The following is a 17,865-nucleotide window of genomic DNA, read 5'->3' as shown; positions in this document are numbered from 1 at the left end:
CACAAAAACGTCATTTAATTTGCCTTATGTTACCCTCTCCCCTCGGGCCACTTGGTTAAGTTCTTTCATAAGTTTCGTTTACAGAACTATGCACTATAGGAAGGGAGCTTTAGGTTTTTGCTTCAAAGATGAACGCTCACGACACTGGTTTTGTTTATATAAGAGATTTGGGTAACTATTTGGACCACAAAGTTAATGTCTTAGGTGTTGTTTTGGAGTTTAGTCTACCAAGAAAGAGCAGAGGAACTGGTATTTTTGCTTTCTCTTTCTCTTTCTTTCTCTTTTATTTCATGTGTTTTCTGGTTTTCTTTCATTGGTTTCAAGTAATGTAACGTGTGGTGGTGTTGGTGTTTCATAGATTTTGTTTCGACATTGAAGCTTATTGATGAATCACAACAAAGTCCTGAATTTTCAGTTAACATCTTCACTAAGACTATTGATCATCTTCCCCATGTTAGGTCCTATGGGGACTTGATTCTCCTGAAAAATGTTACGGTACGTCTTTTATCTCTATCTCATGCTTTAAGGAACTAAGTTTGACTTATATTGTTTTCCTAGATTAAAGCTTTATTTGATTTTGCTATGTTGTTGAGTACAATGTTTTTCTGTCTTTGATTTGCTTAATTAAAAACAAAGGGACATCTTTTATTAGTGGGTAATGGTGTATTTTATGTTAATTTGGCTAAGATGGTAGCATGCATTTTTGCAGATAAAAACATATGAGGGGCAAGTTTCTGGTGTTTTCTACAAGGATTCCTCATCATTTGCTTTATTTGATGGAACACCTAGCACAGAAGCTGTTTTGTATCAATCTTCTCCAAGATTTCTTCTACTAGATTTTGAAAAGGATTTTATTAGTCATTTAAGCCAATTGTTTGATGGTGTTCAATTCAGTTCAGGTACAGTCTCATCATCTTCCAAATTTTGCCATATTTTCAATTGTCTATATTTGTGCTTTTGGTGGTGTTTTGGTGAATGGACTAAACACTACGCTCTTTTCATTGTGCTTGATATGAATTCATATATAGCAAGTTCAATAACTGTTCACTTCGATACTGAGTAAGCTTTCCCTTTAATTATGTGTTGTAGGATCAAGTGAATATCTTCTTAAGTTGAAGAATATCCCAGAAAAGACTTGTTTTGACTTGGTATGCAAGGTAATTTGAATTATTACAGTGTTACATGAAATATTTCCATTGACTCAGTTTAGTTGAGATTTTATTTTCTGACAAGCTTTAAAAGCTTTAAATTAAGGATAGAATCCCCAATTTTTGTGTTCCTTTTCTTTTGTGTGACAGGTTTTGCATATCTCCTATGATGCCCATAAGGATGTGTGGATGCTTTTTGTATGGGATGGAACTGATGTTCCCCCATTAAATTTACATGGAAAGTAAGGGCGTATCCCTTGTTCTCACTTTTTAGTTCTAATAGTTCAGTCTTACAATTTGGGGACGATAGCCATATTAAAGAAAGCGTAGAATTGAATTTTCTTTCGTTAAACACTTTCTTTGTCAATTTCCTTAAGGATGATATCTTTGTTATCATTAAATAATAAAGAAGGAATAATTGTTGATGTCGCCCACCATAAGAAAGAATGCAAAATTGCTTGATATGATTGGAATTATAAATGCAGAGGGAAAAACTGACTTTTGGTCCTATTTTGTATATCTTCTACCTTGTTTTGCTTGAAAAAACAAAAAGGACATTATGTGGTTTTCTGATCTCTTTGGAGATATTACCTATTATCAATGTAGAAAAAACTTGACCAGATTGTGAGGTATTTCTTGTTTCTTGAAGATCAACTGTTGACAAATTTTTCCCTCTGGAAAAGTCTTAATTTCAATTGGAAAGTTCATTCAGTTTGCAAATACTCTGAATTGCTTGTTATGGAAGATACATATAATATATTGCTATATTATTTAAATTATTTTGTGATTTGATAACTGCCAAAAGAATAAAACTATGTGCACTAATTAATGGGTACTAATCCAAGTACTAACATTGGAAATTTGAAATTCCCTCCAAAAAAAAATTTTAAACTTTCAATGTTAGTACTTAAATTAGTACACATGGGTTAGTGCACATAGCAATACGCCTGCCAAAATCTGACATGTGATAATTGTTTGTATGTTGTTGCCTTGTTTAAGTAACAGCTAAGAAGAGCTAATACATATTATTTGTATGTCTCAGACTTGAGGATGAAAAACAGAATCCCCTTCCCCTGCAAATTGAATCTGTTCCTCTAGACCATAATATTCTTCGCCAATTTCAACCAATTGGGACTGTGCTAAGAATCATGGCTGACAAAACCCATGAAAATCTTGACAAACATTTCAGGGCTGTTGGCAAATGGGTGAGATTGCTTGATGTAACTGGTCAAATTTCATCAGGAATCTGGCATGGATTTTTAAAACCTTCTGCTAGAGTTCGTTTTCTTTCTGACGACAACAATGTTGTCTTGGATTTGCATAGGTAGTTTATGCTTACTATTGATTTCGCAGATAAAAAGTTCTCTCTGTCTATGCTCTTTTTCATTTTTCATTTTTTACTCAGGGACTACAATGAGCGAATTTTTGAGAATAATGGTCATTTGCCGCAATGGAGCAAGTCTTCTCATTTTTTGACTGGTATTTAATTGTTTGAAACATAGTTAATTTGACTGGCATAAAACTTTGTTGCTTATTTCAATTCTCTTTGGCATTTCAGTGATTGATTTGGAGGACATCACGTTCGTGACATTGATGGATGTTATTACAAATGCCAAGGTACCGTAGGCATTTTCTTAAGCATTAATAATCTTTCATAGTATTTCTTTTATGATTGATTTGCTTTATCCTTACAGTTGAATGCTAGCTTCTGTTGTATTGTTCGTGTAGTAGCAAGCTATCCATCTGAAGCTGATGACTTCAGATCACCTTACTGTCCGAGTGCAACTAAGATGAGATTGACATTAGAGGACCCAACAGCAAGAATCCATGCCTTTCTACGTGGTGATGAATGGGTATTACTCTAGTTAATTTGATGTTTTTGCACAAAGCCACATAATGTTGCACAATTGAAGTATATATTGTGACTGGATTGTTAAATAATAATAACAGATGAAATTTTTTGATGGCTCCCCTATTGATGTTTTCACTACCAAACTAAATATGCTACTTGGTATGCCGGAACGTCAGTATGGCAGTAATGATGGTGAATTTTCAAGGAGTCCGCCATGGATACAATGTTGCATAGAAGTGAAGAGAAGTGCTAATGGAAGGCGTAAGCGTTATTATATTTGTTCCACTAGGATTGTGACTCAGTAGCCCTTTGATAGTATAAATTACGTTTTTTGATAATCAAAATATGCAGAAGAGTGTAACAGAGTGTATAATATCACAAGTTTTTGATGGTGATCCTTGCAAGCTTAATATATATATCAAGTGTTGTAAATAATGTGGTTGTAAATATAAGAAAATCTTGTGCTATGTTTTGTTGATAAAATTTAATTGTCTAAACATTGGATTTTGCTTTATTTACGTTGTGTATCTCCATACTAAAAGGATGATGAACAATCTCAACTTCTTGGCATTGCCCTTAAATCTTCATTTTCAGAATAACCATTGTAAACTTACTAGATTATTATTAGTTTCTTCTAATGAATGAGATCTCATGGAATCAAGTCCATTTGACAAGGATTCTGATTCACAGCTGTGGGCAAATAATGTATATGTGGGGTGTTGTACAGAATGTACTTGGACGACAGATGATTCAAGCAACACAGAAGAAATTGTTTTGAATGTCTACCCATTTCATAAGAAATTAAGAATTCACCCCTAAGAAGGATTGATCTTGAAGAAATTTTCCATGAAAACAGGAATAAGCTAGTAGAAATGAAAAATGAAAATCTTTTGTAAAACTTCATATTCTATTATCTTGAAAATACCACCATAGTGGTGCAGTTAACCAACCAATTGGGTATAGTTTACTTTCTAATACACTGAAACAATCTCTTGTTATGGTTCTTGTTTGGTGACATCACCAGCCCAGCAATGGAAAATTGGAAATGGCTTCAAACAGAGAAATTCAATCTGAATAAGAAAAACGACACCGTTAAAGCAAAGATTATGAGAGGGATATTATTAATTAGGGTACAAACTTTTGCAATGGAAGGACAGAAGTTATAAATCTTTCAATTAAGGTGAAAAATAAACAGAACGACACCGTTTTTTAATGAGGTACGATGGGTTTTGAAAATCGTTTCTTTCCTTCTTTCTTTCTCGCTGATGAGCAATAACCAATTATATCCAGTTTCCTTAAACAACTGAAGTTCATCTGTACTGTGTAAAAAGAAAGGATTTTTGAGATGAGTTATGGAGTAGTAGGCCTTCCTTCGCCTCTATACCCAAATGGGCATCCTTCCACATCCCAAAAGCAGGTAAGTATCAAACAAAACTAAACAAATATCTGTTTTTTTTTTTTTTTGTGCAAATGATATAAAAAGCTTTTTGTGCTTGTGTTTTTTAGCAGAATGGTGGGTGTTTGGGCATAGAGGATCCTATTAATACATTCAAACCTCCCAGTGATGATAATTCTCCTGGGTTTAAGTGGCGTTTGGTCATTGCATATGATGGCACCCGTTATGCAGGTTCTTTCTGCTTATATTGTCATTTTCTATTGAAAACTTACTGCTTTCGTTATAACTTTTGCTTATAACTATTTGATGAACAAGGAGAGATTTTAGAGTAAGGATAGATTAACCATTGTTGATGATGAGTACATTAGTTTCTTTTGAAGACAGAAGCACCTGAAACTCATTTACTGGTACTGACATATAAGCCGATTAAGAAGGATAAAAGCTAAAACAGAATAAGAGATGGAAGTTTAGTAAAAATTATTGAAGAAATCAACTCTTTAGTTGATTTCATCTCTTCTAATTTGTATAGTGGCATTTATGAGGTTCTAGATTTATAATGCTTGGCCTAGAATTATTAATCTGGAATTTAATTAAAATGAAGTGACTGCTGTTAGCCATCAATTTAGGCAATGGTAACAAGGTTCCAAGAGCAGCTTGATAAATAATTAGGGATTTTGAATTTGTAACTTCTGCTGCCTTTTGAAAATTTATCTCAGGATGGCAGTTTCAGACGTCACCACCAACCATACAATGCATTGTGGAGAAAGCTTTAATTCGAGCTACGAAGCTTGAACGTAAAGATCTTTTGTTAGTTGGTGCTAGTAGGACTGATACAGGAGTTCATGCTTGGGGTCAGGTGTGACTTTCTTACTTTGTGATGATTCAACAAGTATCTTTGACAAAAACAGGAAGAAACTCACATCCCGTTAAGCTTTCAGGTGGCGCACTTCATTACACCTTTCAATTATGACAGCTTGGACAGCATTCATGCAGCTCTAAATGGTCTTCTTCCTTCTGATATCCGTGTTAGGGAGATTAGCCCTGCTGTGCCGGAATTCCATGCCCGGTTTTCAGCAAACAGCAAGGTTTACCACTACAAAATTTATAATGATGCCGTCATTGATCCATTTCAGCGCCATTACGCTTACCATAGTGTTTATAAACTGAACACTGCTTTCATGAGAGAAGCTGCAAAACATTTTATTGGAAAGCATGATTTTTCTGCATTTGTCAATGCATCACGCAATGATCGAGTGCCAAATCCTGTGAAAACTATCTTTCGCTTTGATGTTATTGAAATGGTAATTGTTGACTTCCACAACAATGATTCTTCGGAAGTTGGAGTGAAGATTTATTTTGTGCTCCTAATTGAATGGACTGTTCCATCCTAGATAATATACTTGCTAAATTTTTGTATCTGATATTAATTTTAAGGCTCAAGAGTTTATGACTGATTATTTCATTGTGCCTTCGTTTAGGGAGCTCTTTTGCAGCTAGAAGTTGAAGGCTCGGGTTTCTTATATAGACAAGTGCGAAACATGGTAAATTATTCACACCTTTTCCAAATAAAAGAGTTAATGATTAGTTATTATGCATCTTACCGATTTTAATCTCCAACCATTTGATGAATGAAGTTGATGGTAATTGACTTAAGCTTGCTGAATAAATGCATATGTTTTCTGGAAGTTTATGAGTTAGTTTCAATTTGCAGGTTGCTTTGCTGCTTCAAATTGGAAAAGAAGCAATTCCTCCTGATATTGTTCCGAAGATTCTGGCAACTCGAGATCGCAGGGAGCTTGCTAAATATGCTTTGTCTGCCCCACCTCATGGACTCTGTCTTGTAGCCGTTAATTATAATGAAGAGCACCTACGGCTTCCGGCAGGTTGCCCCACAGCTAGTTTTGGTAGGCGTCATAGTATAAGCAAATGTAAGCTTCCGTTCTATTAGCTAATTGTGTTGTTCAGTGCCAACAGTAACTGAAAAGGGGGGAGTAGGAAAATATAATCCAATTGAAAATAACAGAGTAGAGATCATCCTTGTTGGAGATTAAAATATGCTGTTGTATGAACACTTAAATTTCAATGTAGCAATTCATTTTTTGGTTTAAACGTTGCATCATACTTCCTCTATCAGACATCATCAGATAGTATGGTCTCTCTAGCTTTTGAACCATGTAGGTTCTTTATTGCTCATTTTTCGAATTTAGAACAAAGGAGTAGAGTTCTATGCGAGCCTGATCTCTATTTTGTGTCCTAATTTACACAAGCTGCCTAAACAATGTTAACCCTTGTGATCTAGATGAGCATGCATGCATACATATTGATTCAGAATATCAAATCTTTAGAATGTACCGTATTCAATTGCACAGAAGGTTTCTCCAACATTTCACAGAAAGCTGGCTGTTCGCTGAAGCATTTGGTATTTATATTTGTAAATCAAATATATGTTTCTCATAAGCACATTAATCATACTCGATCACTTAAATATTCTTAGGAGAGCCCACTTCTGGCTGGCTGGTAGAAAGTTTTGAGTTATTATTCAAGAGACATGGTGAGACATGAATGCAAAGCTCTAATACATTACCACCATAACTCATTGTTACAGTTTACCTGCATAACACTTTTAAGGTTTACTCGAGTCCAGCACAGTATAACTTTCACTATGAGAAGTAATATGGTCATAGAAACTGAAGGGCTCTGAACCCTAATATGAATCCATCACAGTTAACCATTCCAGTACCATGGAAGTTGTCAAATGGTGAACAAGAAATTAGACACCGATCAATTCAATTTTATGTCTCAAAAAATCTAAGCTCTATCATAAATTCTTGTTGCTTTGGGGAATACCAAGCAACAGCCTTTGCTGAACCAAGGACCTGCAATGCATATTCAATGGCAAACACTGAGTCATTGGCGCGAATGTCTCTATTCTTCAAATCAATTTTAACTCCCGAATCAACTCTGAAACTGAAAGGCCCAGCAATCTGCATGAAGAGCAGGAAAATATTTATCAATTGTCCCAAAATGCCAAAGAGAGAAAAGGAGAATTTTCTAAAATGTAAACCTAAAGCACTTGATGTCAAACAAAATAAATTAAATCATCCAAAACTATCTACAACCAAAATATAGACATAAAAAAAGTTTTTTTTTTTTTTTTTTTTTTTTTTTTCTAATTTTAAAAAACCAAGTACAGAGTAAATGCTTGAAAAATACTGACATATAAGCCGATTGAGAAGGATAAACGCTAAAACAGAATAAGAGATGGAAGTTTAGTAAAAATTATTGAAGAAATCAACTCCTTAGTTGATTTCATCTCTTCTAATATGTATAGTGGCACTCATGAGGTTCTAGATTTATAATGCTTGGCCTAGAATTTTTAATCTGGAATTTAATTAAAATGAAGTGAATGCTGTTAGCCATCAATTTAGGCAATGGTAACAAGGTTCCAAGAGCAGCTTGATAAATAATTAGGGATTTTGAATTTGTAACTTCTGCTGCCTTTTGAAAATTTATCTCAGGATGGCAGTTTCAGACGTCACCACCAACCATACAATGCATTGTGGAGAAAGCTTTAATTCGAGCTACGAAGCTTGAACGTAAAGATCTTTTGTTAGTTGGTGCTAGTAGGACTGATACAGGAGTTCATGCTTGGGGTCAGGTGTGACTTTCTTACTTTGTGATGATTCAACAAGTATCTTTGACAAAAACAGGAAGAAACTCACATCCCGTTAAGCTTTCAGGTGGCGCACTTCATTACACCTTTCAATTATGACAGCTTGGACAGCATTCATGCAGCTCTAAATGGTCTTCTTCCTTCTGATATCCGTGTTAGGGAGATTAGCCCTGCTGTGCCGGAATTCCATGCCCGGTTTTCAGCAAAGAGCAAGGTTTACCACTACAAGATTTATAATGACGCCGTCATTGATCCATTTCAGCGCCATTACGCTTACCATAGTGTTTATAAACTGAACACTGCTTTCATGAGAGAAGCTGCAAAGCATTTTATTGGAAAGCATGATTTTTCTGCATTTGTCAATGCATCACGCAATGATTGTGTGCCAAATCCTGTGAAAACTATATTTCGCTTTGATGTTATTGAAATGGTAATTGTTGACTTCCACAACAATGATTCTTCAGAAGTTGGAGTGAAGATTTATTTTGTGCTCCTAATTGAATGGACAGTTCCATCCTAGATATATATACTTGCTAAATTTTTGTATCTGATATTAATTTTAAGGCTCAAGAGTTTATGACTGATTATTTCATTGTACCTTCGTTTAGGGAGCTCTTTTGCAGCTAGAAGTTGAAGGCTCGGGTTTCTTATATAGACAAGTGCGAAACATGGTAAATCATTCACACCTTTTCCAAGTCAAAGAGTTAATGATGAGTTATTATGCATCGTACCGATTTTAATCTCCAACCATTTGATGAATGAAGTTGATGTTAATTGACTTAAGCTTGCTGAATAAATGCATATATGTTTTCTGGAAGTTTATGAGTTAGTTTCAATTTGCAGGTTGCTTTGCTGCTTCAAATTGGAAAAGAAGCAATTCCTCCTGATATTGTTCCGAAGATTCTGGCAACTCGAGATCGCAGGGAGCTTGCTAAATATGCTTTGTCTGCCCCACCTCATGGACTCTGTCTTGTAGCCGTTAATTATAATGAAGAGCACCTACGGCTTCCGGCAGGTTGCCCCACAGCTAGTTTTGGTAGGCGTCATAGTATAAGCAAATGTAAGCTTCCGTTCTATTAGCTAATTGTGTTGTTCAGTACCAAAAGTAACTGAAAAGGGGGGAGTAGGAAAATATAATCCAATTGAAAATAACAGAGTAGAGATCATCCTTGTTGGAGATTAAAATATGCTGTTGTATGAACACTTAAATTTCAATGTAGCAATTCATTTTTTGGTTTAAACGTTGCATCATACTTCCTCTATCAGACATCATCAGATAGTATGGTCTCTCTAGCTGCTGAACCATGTAGGTTCTTTATTGCTCATTTTTCGATTTTAGAACAAAGGAGTAGAGTTCTATGCGAGCCTGATCTCTATTTTGTGTCCTAATTTACACAAGCTGCGTAGACAATGTTAACCCTTGTGATCTAGATGAGCATGCATGCATACATATTGATTCAGAATATCAAATCTTTAGAATGTACTGTATTCAATTGCGCAGAAGGTTTCTCCAACATTTCACAGAAAGCTGGCTGTTGGCTGAAGCATTTGGTATTTATATTTGTAAATCAAATATATATTTCTCACAAGCACATTAATCATACTCGATCACTTAAATATTCTTAGGAGAGCCCACTTCTGGCTGGCTGGTAGAAAGGTTTGAGTTATTATTCAAGAGACATGGTGAGACATGAATGCAAAGCTCTAATATATTACCACCATAACTCATTGTTACAGTTTACCTGCATAACACTTTTAAGGTTTACTCGAGTCCAGCACAGTATAACTTTCACTATGAGAAGTAATATGGTCATAGAAACTGAAGGGCTCTGAACCCTAATATGAATCCATCACAGTTAACCATTCCAGTACCATGGAAGTTGTCAAATGGTGAACAAGAAATTAGACACCGATCAATTCAATTTTATGTCTCAAAAAATCTAAGCTCTATCATAAATTCTTGTTGCTTTGGGGAATACCAAGCAACAGCCTTTGCTGAACCAAGGACCTGCAATGCATATTCAATGGCAAACACTGAGTCATTGGCGCGAATGTCTCTATTCTTCAAATCAATTTTAACTCCCGAATCAACTCTGAAACTGAAAGGCCCAGCAATCTGCATGAAGAGCAGGAAAATATTTATCAATTGTCCCAAAATGCCAAAGAGAGAAAAGGAGAATTTTCTAAAATGTAAACCTAAAGCACTTGATGTCAAACAAAATAAATTAAATCATCCAAAACTATCTACAACCAAAATATAGACATAAAAAAAGTTTTTTTTTTTTTTTTTTTTTTTTTTTTCTAATTTTAAAAAACCAAGTACAGAGTAAATGCTTGAAAAACAAATTGGCAGCAGCTTTCAAAACCAATGATGGCGATTCTGCAGTTAACCTCCAACAACCAGCAACATTTATCTTTAAATTTTGTGACAGTGCAGTCAAACAGAAATAAAGTAACATAACCAACATGCATTTAATTATTTTGATTAATTTGTGTTTCCATCTCTTCTTCACGTTACCCTTAGCCAAGCAGTAAAGTATTTTGCCAATACGGAGATATGAACATGGGAGATTCTAAAAGAAATGGAGGTACCTGTTGCTGAACAGAAACAAAGACATCAGGGCAAACTGCCTGAATTGTATCCAAACATGGCTGTTGGGAATTGAGAAAGTCCTGTGCTAAGCGTGTGGCACCATAAAGAAATTTTGAACCAGAAGGAAAATCCAAGCGAGTATGAAATCGGGTAAGATCTGAAAATAGTCTCTGGAAGGTCCCATGTTGGGCTGTGATTGCTAAAGATGCAAAACTATCTGCTAGAAGGGTTGATTTTATAGCAGGTGCATGCATATGAAACCCTCTAAATCCCTCTGAATCGCCTTCTACTTGGGATCTAATTGCATTCTCTCCAACAGAGGCAGTCATAGTAGCACCTGTAAAAAAAGATTATTTCTAAGGACTGACCATCGTTGTGTATGCATTCAAAAAACCTCTAGAATGCTAAAACAGTACATAGAAGTATTAATAAGCATGTTATTGATAATGAGTAAAAACATTAGTCCCCAAGTCTACAAAACCTTCCAATTAAGCTCTCACGTGATGCAAGTGCAATGTTAATTTCTACAATCAAGGCCAAGAGTGCAGCTCACATGATGAGGATTAAAGAAAACAAGTAATATTATGCTCATAATTAGTGCAACCATATAAACTAAGAGAAAAAGAGGCCAAAATTTTACCAATGATCCCAGAAGCTGAAACGTGAGGCTCTGAAAGGAACATGTCATAAGGCTGCACCATCTTCAACTTCTGGGATTTACTTCTCCAAATATCGACATTCGCCTTATAAGAAAAAGCAGTTTTCAAAGAGAAACCAGGATGTAAAGAAGGTGGAACTGCAGGGGTATTCTCATCACCCTCAAACGGGTGTGGCGAACCAGCATTATGATGCATTGTGAAATGATAACTTGGACCCGAATCTGAAGGAAGTGAAGCCAAATCAACAGCCATGGAAAAGGGCACATCCCAATAGTCACTAGACTTGTCCACAAAAAGTCCAGGCCAAACAGCCTCCACCGTCAAATCATGATACGGGAACTGAGAGCAAAAATAAAAATAAACAAATTAAGACAAAGGCTAACATATTAACGAGTAGTTATGGAAAAATATGATCGCAAAAATACTTGCCTTGTGATGAAAGACAGCTTTTTTCCGAGTGGTATCATTATGACCATATGAATCAAAGCTAACAAGAAGAGTATCATCAGGTGTTAACAAAAACTCAGAACAGAAACCAAATGCATACAATGACTTATCACGAAGTGCTTGCAACCAAGTGGATTTGGAGTTTGGATCCTTAACAGCAGATACAAACTTGTGCAAATTGAACTGACCCAGCAAAGCAGTAAACCTGCATATAACTTAAAATAACACTAAACATCAAACACAATAATACTAAAATGGAATGACTGAATAGTAATAGTGAAGTGAGAGGAGAAAGGGGAATAAAAAGAAATGGTTACCAGTTATTAGAAAAGGGGATGGTGAGGACACGCTGAAGAGTGAAGTTAGGGGCGGAAAAAGAGGGAACCAAAGGGGTGGCCATGAAACGCTGGAAGAAGTCGATTTGTTTGGGTCGGGAGAGTCGGGTGCCTCTAGAGAGACCTAATGGAAGTGGGTTTAGAGAGAGTGGACGAGCAGTGGCTTCGATGGTCTTGGGAGTGGACCTGTCCAGCTCCCAAACGTCTCCCTCCATTGCCCATCTCAGCTTCTTCATTCTTCACCCAATTCAATTTCACTCAATCACCCATAAATAACTCTCCTCTTCTTTGTGTTTAGTTTTATCTCATCGCCTGGCTAATGTTTAAGCTTTGCTACTGCGATTGCGAAACGTTTTGTTTGCTTTCCTCTTGAAATTACCGAAACGCAAGAAAAGGCTTTCAACTCGCCTTCAGAACATGAACGCTGCCGTTTTGATGCAAATTTTTTTTTTTATTTTGGGGCTTTTCTCGACCTCTTCTGACTTCTAAGTCTAATCAAATAACAAAAGGCTCCTTGAAATTTCGGCTCCGTCTGGTTTTTAATAATTTTTAGAATAATAGTTTAAAAAAAAGTAAAATTAGATGGGCATTACGTTGTAGGATTTAAAAATTAACAAAAATATATTTCTATGTTTGTTTATTTACTAAACACCCCTATAATAAAATATTAAAAATTAACAAAAATACTCCTAATCTATCCATTATATACGAACAGCCGGCTACTATCGTCAGAGTTGCTGTATCAATGCACGACTAGTTAGATCTGGTCTGTCATGTGCTAATCTGGCTTTTTCCGAAAGGCCAGATCCACGACTACTGGCCGCATTTGGTTGTCGTTGACGATTGGCTACGACCAAAGATCTAACTGTTGATGGCCAGATCTTTGGCCGTAGATCTGACATTTTTCAGTCAGATCCACCGTAGATCTGGTCGAAAAAGGCTGGATTGGCGTACTACCGGCCAGATTCAGCTGATAGTACACAATTATACCAGATTCTGACCAACTTCTGACGATGGTGGCCGAAATATGGTAAATGTGGGTTGTTGAGGTGTTTTTGTTAGTTTTTAAATTTTTTTGGGGTGTTTAGTTAAGTTAACAAATTTAGAGGTTTTAAAAGAAATTAAAAAATATAGAATAATATTTTGAGAATAATAGAACTAAAGATCAATTTTCTGTTTAACTTGATTGAGAAAACCAGAATAATATTTTAAAGAGTATACAAAAAAGAGCCTCAGAAATTCTCATATATTTACTTAATCATTAGTGTACCATTAGGATTTATACTTTATAGTGTGTAGGTTAATGAAGATTAACTTAACTACCCCTCTCCGTTTATTTTAATACCAAAAAAATAAATTTTTATCATTTCTCTTATCACAAGGGGATTTTTGTTTATTCAATCATAGCTAAGGATGATTATTATTATTCATCTACTTGTATGTCTAAATTGATTCTCCAACAATTCTTCCCTTGTTGGGCTGATGTAAACTGAATTAAATAGCTCAAAATCTACCTCAATTATCATATTTCTAACCAGGCAATGATTAGGTTGACCAGTAGATGAAAACAACAACAACAAATACATTTCCAGAAGAAAATTGGGAATCCGATCTTCATGATATCAATATACAAAAAGAGATAAGTTGGAGATATAAGGTGACAAATCCTTGTTTACATAGCAAATGGGTCTCTAGGAGCAATACAATCTTTTCTACAAGAGAAATATACAACCTCAATGTTGTTGGTGGTCTTGCAGCAGGCTTCTCCACCTTGTTTAGCCTCAAGTGCCCACTTGAAAATGGATCATCATCTACCCGTCAAACCAGTTTCAACAAATGAAAGCCGAAAAACTTCACATGAATCACATCTGCAATCATGAAAAAATCATATTGTATTATATGGACTCAGAATGAATGTGAGGTGTTGTATCACTTTTGTTTCTCAATGTCATCATCTCCCATTCGAAATTTTTCAAAAGAACTGATAAGAAAATGCAGCTCTTGCCAAAGGAAGCACATTCAACACCCAAACTGCTATTGCTGATCTTGAATCTTCAAAGAGACCAGTTCATTTTCTTCTTGTGGATTTATAAGCCTCGAACTATTAGGTAACCATCTTCGAAATCTGTCAGGCCAGAACCTAAGAGGAAATTCTTCAGTCAGAATACCAAATATGAAAATGATTAATGAGAAAGAAATGCAATAACCAAAAACTATAAAACAGCGACAAATAAAATTACCAATTGCAACTTTTCAAATAAATATGAAGTGATAAATCATGATAATTGATCGTAGGCTACAATTAGAAACAATATCAGTGAGATAATGGAAGACAACACTAGCACACTTATTTTGGCACTAATGAGCTATGACACTATGTAGTCACCTTAAAGGTCATTAAATATGGTAGTCCCTGACTCCCTGCACATAGCTAAGAACTGTTTGAGACTATCAATGAGATAGTGTCAACCACACTTGACATACTTCAAGCGCTAATAAACTAGCAGGGAAATAAGTTAACATATAGTGGTCTAGATAATACAATATAGAGATGCTTTCAATGTCATCTAAATGATAATCCAGTAGATGACTTTACAATTTCTTGAGACATGATTTAGTCCAAAGGGAAAAAAGATGAAGAAGAATTTGCAACTCACAAATCCAGTCTTTCACATATTGCCCGCCGCACCGAAGCATTAAGCCCATATGCTATTGAGTTAAACAGACCCTAAAACAAATAATCAGCAAAAAATAAAATCAGTTTCCATATATGCAAAAAATGGTAAATTACATGGCATGCAGTAATAGTCATAAAATTGGTTTCGTTAGAGAATTACATGCAACCCACAATTATTTATGTATCACATATTTAATTCATAGAATATATGTCCGGGAACCTCTTGGTTCAGTGTCAAGTACACAAATGAGTACAATAAGTGAAATAAAGAACCATTGTTCCCTTCCCAGATTTAATATGATACAATACAAATATGTGAAATGTGATCAGGAAAACTTTTTTCACACAAAAAATGTCCCGGAACCCCTTCGTTCCTATCCAAGTACACAATTGAGTAAAACAAAGATTTTGCCTTCACTAATACCATCCTTCAGCTCAATATTGTTTCTACTAGAAAGAAATCACGACTTATAGTCAATCTGAGGCAAAATCCTAGTGCCATTGAGATGCATACACACTAACAAACAAAATCTAACTATAAAGACTGTCATACTTCAAGAAATGTAACAGAATATCAATGAAAGATAAACCAAATAGAATCAGAGTGTATATCATAGCAAGTTACCATAAGTGCAGCTGTCCCAACATCAAGAAATGTGAGCCAAAATATTTTGTGGCCTGGTTCAATGAAATCATGAATCCGGTTGATTGTGCCAAATGCCCATGATCCTATTAAAATGAGTGGATAATATCCCCATCTGTTCAAAGCCTACAAAAAAAAAAAAAAAAAAAAAAAAATACACACACGAAACAAAAATGAGATCACGAACAAAGGTAAGAGGACCATGCATTATATTTACTTTAACATGGTTTCCTTCATGTGTAAGAATACCAAAACTTTAAGTAGAGAGATTAGAATCTCAAGATATGACCATGTTTCTCAGGCTTATATATATATATATAATAAGTCAGTATCCACCAGAAACAAGACAAACACAAATTGGAAAAAAAGAAGAAAAAAGATTGAAGACAAGTGAAAGGAATGAACAAGAACTTTGATGACACAAACTGAAGACATGCAAGATTCATTCACTATACAAGTATGCATGATATCACTGGCATGGGGATTCTAGAAATTGAAATAACAGACATAGACAGAGTCATTCAATTTAGCACAACCTATTTCATTTTAATATGCTTATATCTCTATAACATGTCAATTATCTCGTTTAAGTTAAACAATTTGCATACCTTCATATCAAATTGATATGCTCGGTCTGACATGCCCACCGCCATCTGAAATATCCAGCAGCAGGATAAGTGCAGCCTTGACAGTTAATGAATGACTCGCAACATAAGTTTGCCCAAAAAAGAAAAAAAAGGGAAAATAATAGATTCTTGAATACATACACGTGTTACGTTGTTCAACATGCGTATCACTTGAAAATATGTAAAACCATTGTACAGAATTGCACTCCAAAGCGGCGCATAAAAAGTTATAAAGTGAACTGCCTGCAGAATTAGTAAACAACAAACTTGTCAATTATATCAGAGATCAAAACTGCACAATGCAAAACCACTCTTGGCAATCACAACCTTTCATGTATAATTATTGAAAGAAAAGTGTCATACACCTTAAGTCTAATGAGTCCTTGTACATGAAGACTACCTAATTTGAAAAAGGTTCAACAATATTCCCATATCCAGAAAGCTGAATAGAAAAAAAGAGAGCGGTAACTAAAACTACTCTGCACTTACCTTTCCAGTTCGCCCGGTTTGTGTCCAGCACAATACACCTAAATGTCTATGGTCATTACCAAAAGAGCGTATGACAGTCATAACCAGTGAAGTTCCTGTGAGAAGTATCAACCTCAAATCAGCTTCAGAGATAACCATGGTTACCAGAATTGAAAAAAAATTTAAGAGAAAGGTTATCAGATAGTGTCGAAAATTATTTGCCACAGCCAAAAACATACCCCAAACATACAAGTGAAACATGGCTTCTAAATCTTCAACATCGGTTTTGTGTCTAACGACAGTACGATGAAGAGTAAAGGCAATGACAGTAGTCCACAGGAAAGATGCCACACAAAAGAAATGTGTGCTATATCCCTGAGCAGAACAAAAGAATCCTTTGGACGGATCCCTGCATCAACAGTAGATAAACTGTTCACTTCACATGAAGATTTTTTTTTTTCTTCTAAGTTTTAATAAAAAGGGTACAAGAAACTGGTTGCAGTTAAGTTTAAGACTCATTACCCTACTATGCCGAAGAAACTGCAAAGCATGTCCTGTAGTCGAAAAAAAGGAAAATGTAAGGAGGGAGGTTATTTCAATCAAAATGCAATTTTATCGATACTGAAGATTAAATAATTTTATGTCCTTGAAAAATGTAGTTAGTAACTGCAAAAGAGTAAGATCCAAATCAAGTGATTGATGAAGTTATCGATTAACAAATAAATATCAATAGATCTAAGGTGAAATTTCATGGATGCAGTAAATATCTGGAAAAAAAGAATGCAAAAGACAGAGAGAGAGAGAGGGAGGAGGTACAGAGAGAGCGAGGTAGAAGACGAGTTTGAACGAAAACTTGCGAAGCTCTTTGAAGAAACAGTAGCAAAGGACAATGAAACTTGAGCCGACAAAAGACAAAGTGGATGCTCCAGTGTTGACAGCCGTGAGAATACGGCGATCGTGAGGCGTGAAACTCCCAGCAAGAGTAGCTGCCGCCATAATATGGTTGCTCTAAGTAACGCCAACTCGCCAAGTCAAGTCGCCGGAGGTGTTGTACTTGCGTGTATATGTCATCTATTAAATGGTTAATGAATGATGGTATTATTATTATATAATATAATATGATATATATTAAATAATATCAGTGATACCCTTCTGCTTTCGCTTCTATGGGAAACATGGGACCGTACATATTATGTTCATACTATTTTTAATTCCCATCTATTTATAGCTTCTTTTGTAGAGTTTTATATTTCAATAGAATTTCCCTGTTCATATAAATATTACTCCATGTTTATTTCTTTTAACAAACTGAACAGAACTAAACAAAGTTATATTATTCTTCATTTCA

The 17,865-nt window shown here is 35.3% G+C and overlaps 5 protein-coding genes across 10 annotated transcripts; 3 read left to right on the top strand and 2 right to left on the bottom strand.

Moving 5' to 3' along the window:
- Positions 1 to 75: 75 nt before the first annotated feature.
- Positions 76 to 3,477, top strand: LOC116144489 (protection of telomeres protein 1b-like). Of its 4 annotated transcripts, none has more exons than XR_004130264.1 (10): positions 76 to 249; positions 359 to 495; positions 710 to 899; positions 1,090 to 1,157; positions 1,299 to 1,390; positions 2,191 to 2,472; positions 2,554 to 2,627; positions 2,707 to 2,765; positions 2,877 to 3,001; positions 3,099 to 3,113. XR_004130264.1 is itself a non-coding variant. In XM_031429929.1 (10 exons), the coding sequence occupies exons 1-10, from the start codon at positions 129 to 131 to the stop codon at positions 3,303 to 3,305; spliced, it is 1,311 nt and encodes a 436-aa protein (XP_031285789.1). In that variant the 5' UTR covers positions 76 to 128; the 3' UTR covers positions 3,306 to 3,477. The 4 variants fall into 4 exon arrangements, 3 of the variants coding, with proteins under 3 accessions (XP_031285789.1, XP_031285788.1, XP_031285791.1); XM_031429929.1 differs by lacking the exon at positions 3,099 to 3,113 and adding an exon at positions 3,177 to 3,477 and having other exon boundaries at positions 2,843 to 3,001; XM_031429928.1 differs by having other exon boundaries at positions 2,843 to 3,001; positions 3,099 to 3,477.
- A 578-nt stretch (positions 3,478 to 4,055) lies between these two features.
- LOC116144512 (tRNA pseudouridine synthase A 1-like) lies at positions 4,056 to 6,355 on the top strand. 3 transcript variants are annotated; one of them, XM_031429956.1, is made up of 7 exons: positions 4,056 to 4,217; positions 4,291 to 4,417; positions 4,507 to 4,627; positions 5,113 to 5,252; positions 5,335 to 5,697; positions 5,875 to 5,937; positions 6,108 to 6,355. In XM_031429956.1, exons 2-7 carry the CDS (start codon positions 4,346 to 4,348, stop codon positions 6,342 to 6,344), a joined length of 996 nt encoding a protein of 331 aa, XP_031285816.1. In that variant the 5' UTR covers positions 4,056 to 4,217; positions 4,291 to 4,345; the 3' UTR covers positions 6,345 to 6,355. The 3 variants fall into 3 exon arrangements, with proteins under 3 accessions (XP_031285816.1, XP_031285817.1, XP_031285815.1); XM_031429957.1 differs by having other exon boundaries at positions 4,056 to 4,417; positions 4,510 to 4,627; XM_031429955.1 differs by having other exon boundaries at positions 4,056 to 4,417.
- Positions 6,356 to 7,907: 1,552 nt separating this feature from the next.
- On the top strand, positions 7,908 to 9,287 carry LOC116144521 (tRNA pseudouridine synthase A 1; the record flags this gene model as incomplete). The annotated part of the gene is made up of 4 exons (XM_031429964.1): positions 7,908 to 8,054; positions 8,137 to 8,499; positions 8,678 to 8,740; positions 8,913 to 9,287. Coding segments are annotated over 4 exons (810 nt in total), but the record flags the coding sequence as incomplete, so codon positions are not given.
- Positions 9,288 to 9,792: 505 nt separating this feature from the next.
- Positions 9,793 to 12,447, bottom strand: LOC116144498 (protein TRIGALACTOSYLDIACYLGLYCEROL 4, chloroplastic). Its single transcript, XM_031429938.1, has 5 exons — positions 12,086 to 12,447; positions 11,751 to 11,973; positions 11,303 to 11,660; positions 10,662 to 10,999; positions 9,793 to 10,185 (listed from the first exon to the last, which is right to left on the bottom strand). Exons 1-5 carry the CDS (start codon positions 12,337 to 12,339, stop codon positions 9,994 to 9,996), a joined length of 1,365 nt encoding a protein of 454 aa, XP_031285798.1. The 5' UTR covers positions 12,340 to 12,447; the 3' UTR covers positions 9,793 to 9,993.
- A 1,218-nt stretch (positions 12,448 to 13,665) lies between these two features.
- On the bottom strand, positions 13,666 to 17,664 carry LOC116144481 (G-protein coupled receptor 1). Its single transcript, XM_031429918.1, has 9 exons — positions 17,334 to 17,664; positions 17,040 to 17,071; positions 16,757 to 16,926; positions 16,539 to 16,633; positions 16,191 to 16,292; positions 16,032 to 16,076; positions 15,406 to 15,549; positions 14,761 to 14,831; positions 13,666 to 14,243 (listed from the first exon to the last, which is right to left on the bottom strand). Exons 1-9 carry the CDS (start codon positions 17,511 to 17,513, stop codon positions 14,138 to 14,140), a joined length of 945 nt encoding a protein of 314 aa, XP_031285778.1. The 5' UTR covers positions 17,514 to 17,664; the 3' UTR covers positions 13,666 to 14,137.
- Positions 17,665 to 17,865: the final 201 nt, after the last annotated feature.

Source organism: Pistacia vera, unplaced genomic scaffold, assembly GCF_008641045.1.
Source record: "Pistacia vera cultivar Batoury unplaced genomic scaffold, PisVer_v2 Contig446, whole genome shotgun sequence".
Taxonomy (NCBI): Eukaryota; Viridiplantae; Streptophyta; class Magnoliopsida; order Sapindales; family Anacardiaceae; genus Pistacia; species Pistacia vera.
The sequence above is the reverse complement of the archived record's forward strand: the minus strand, read 5'-3'. Positions and strand labels throughout refer to the sequence as shown.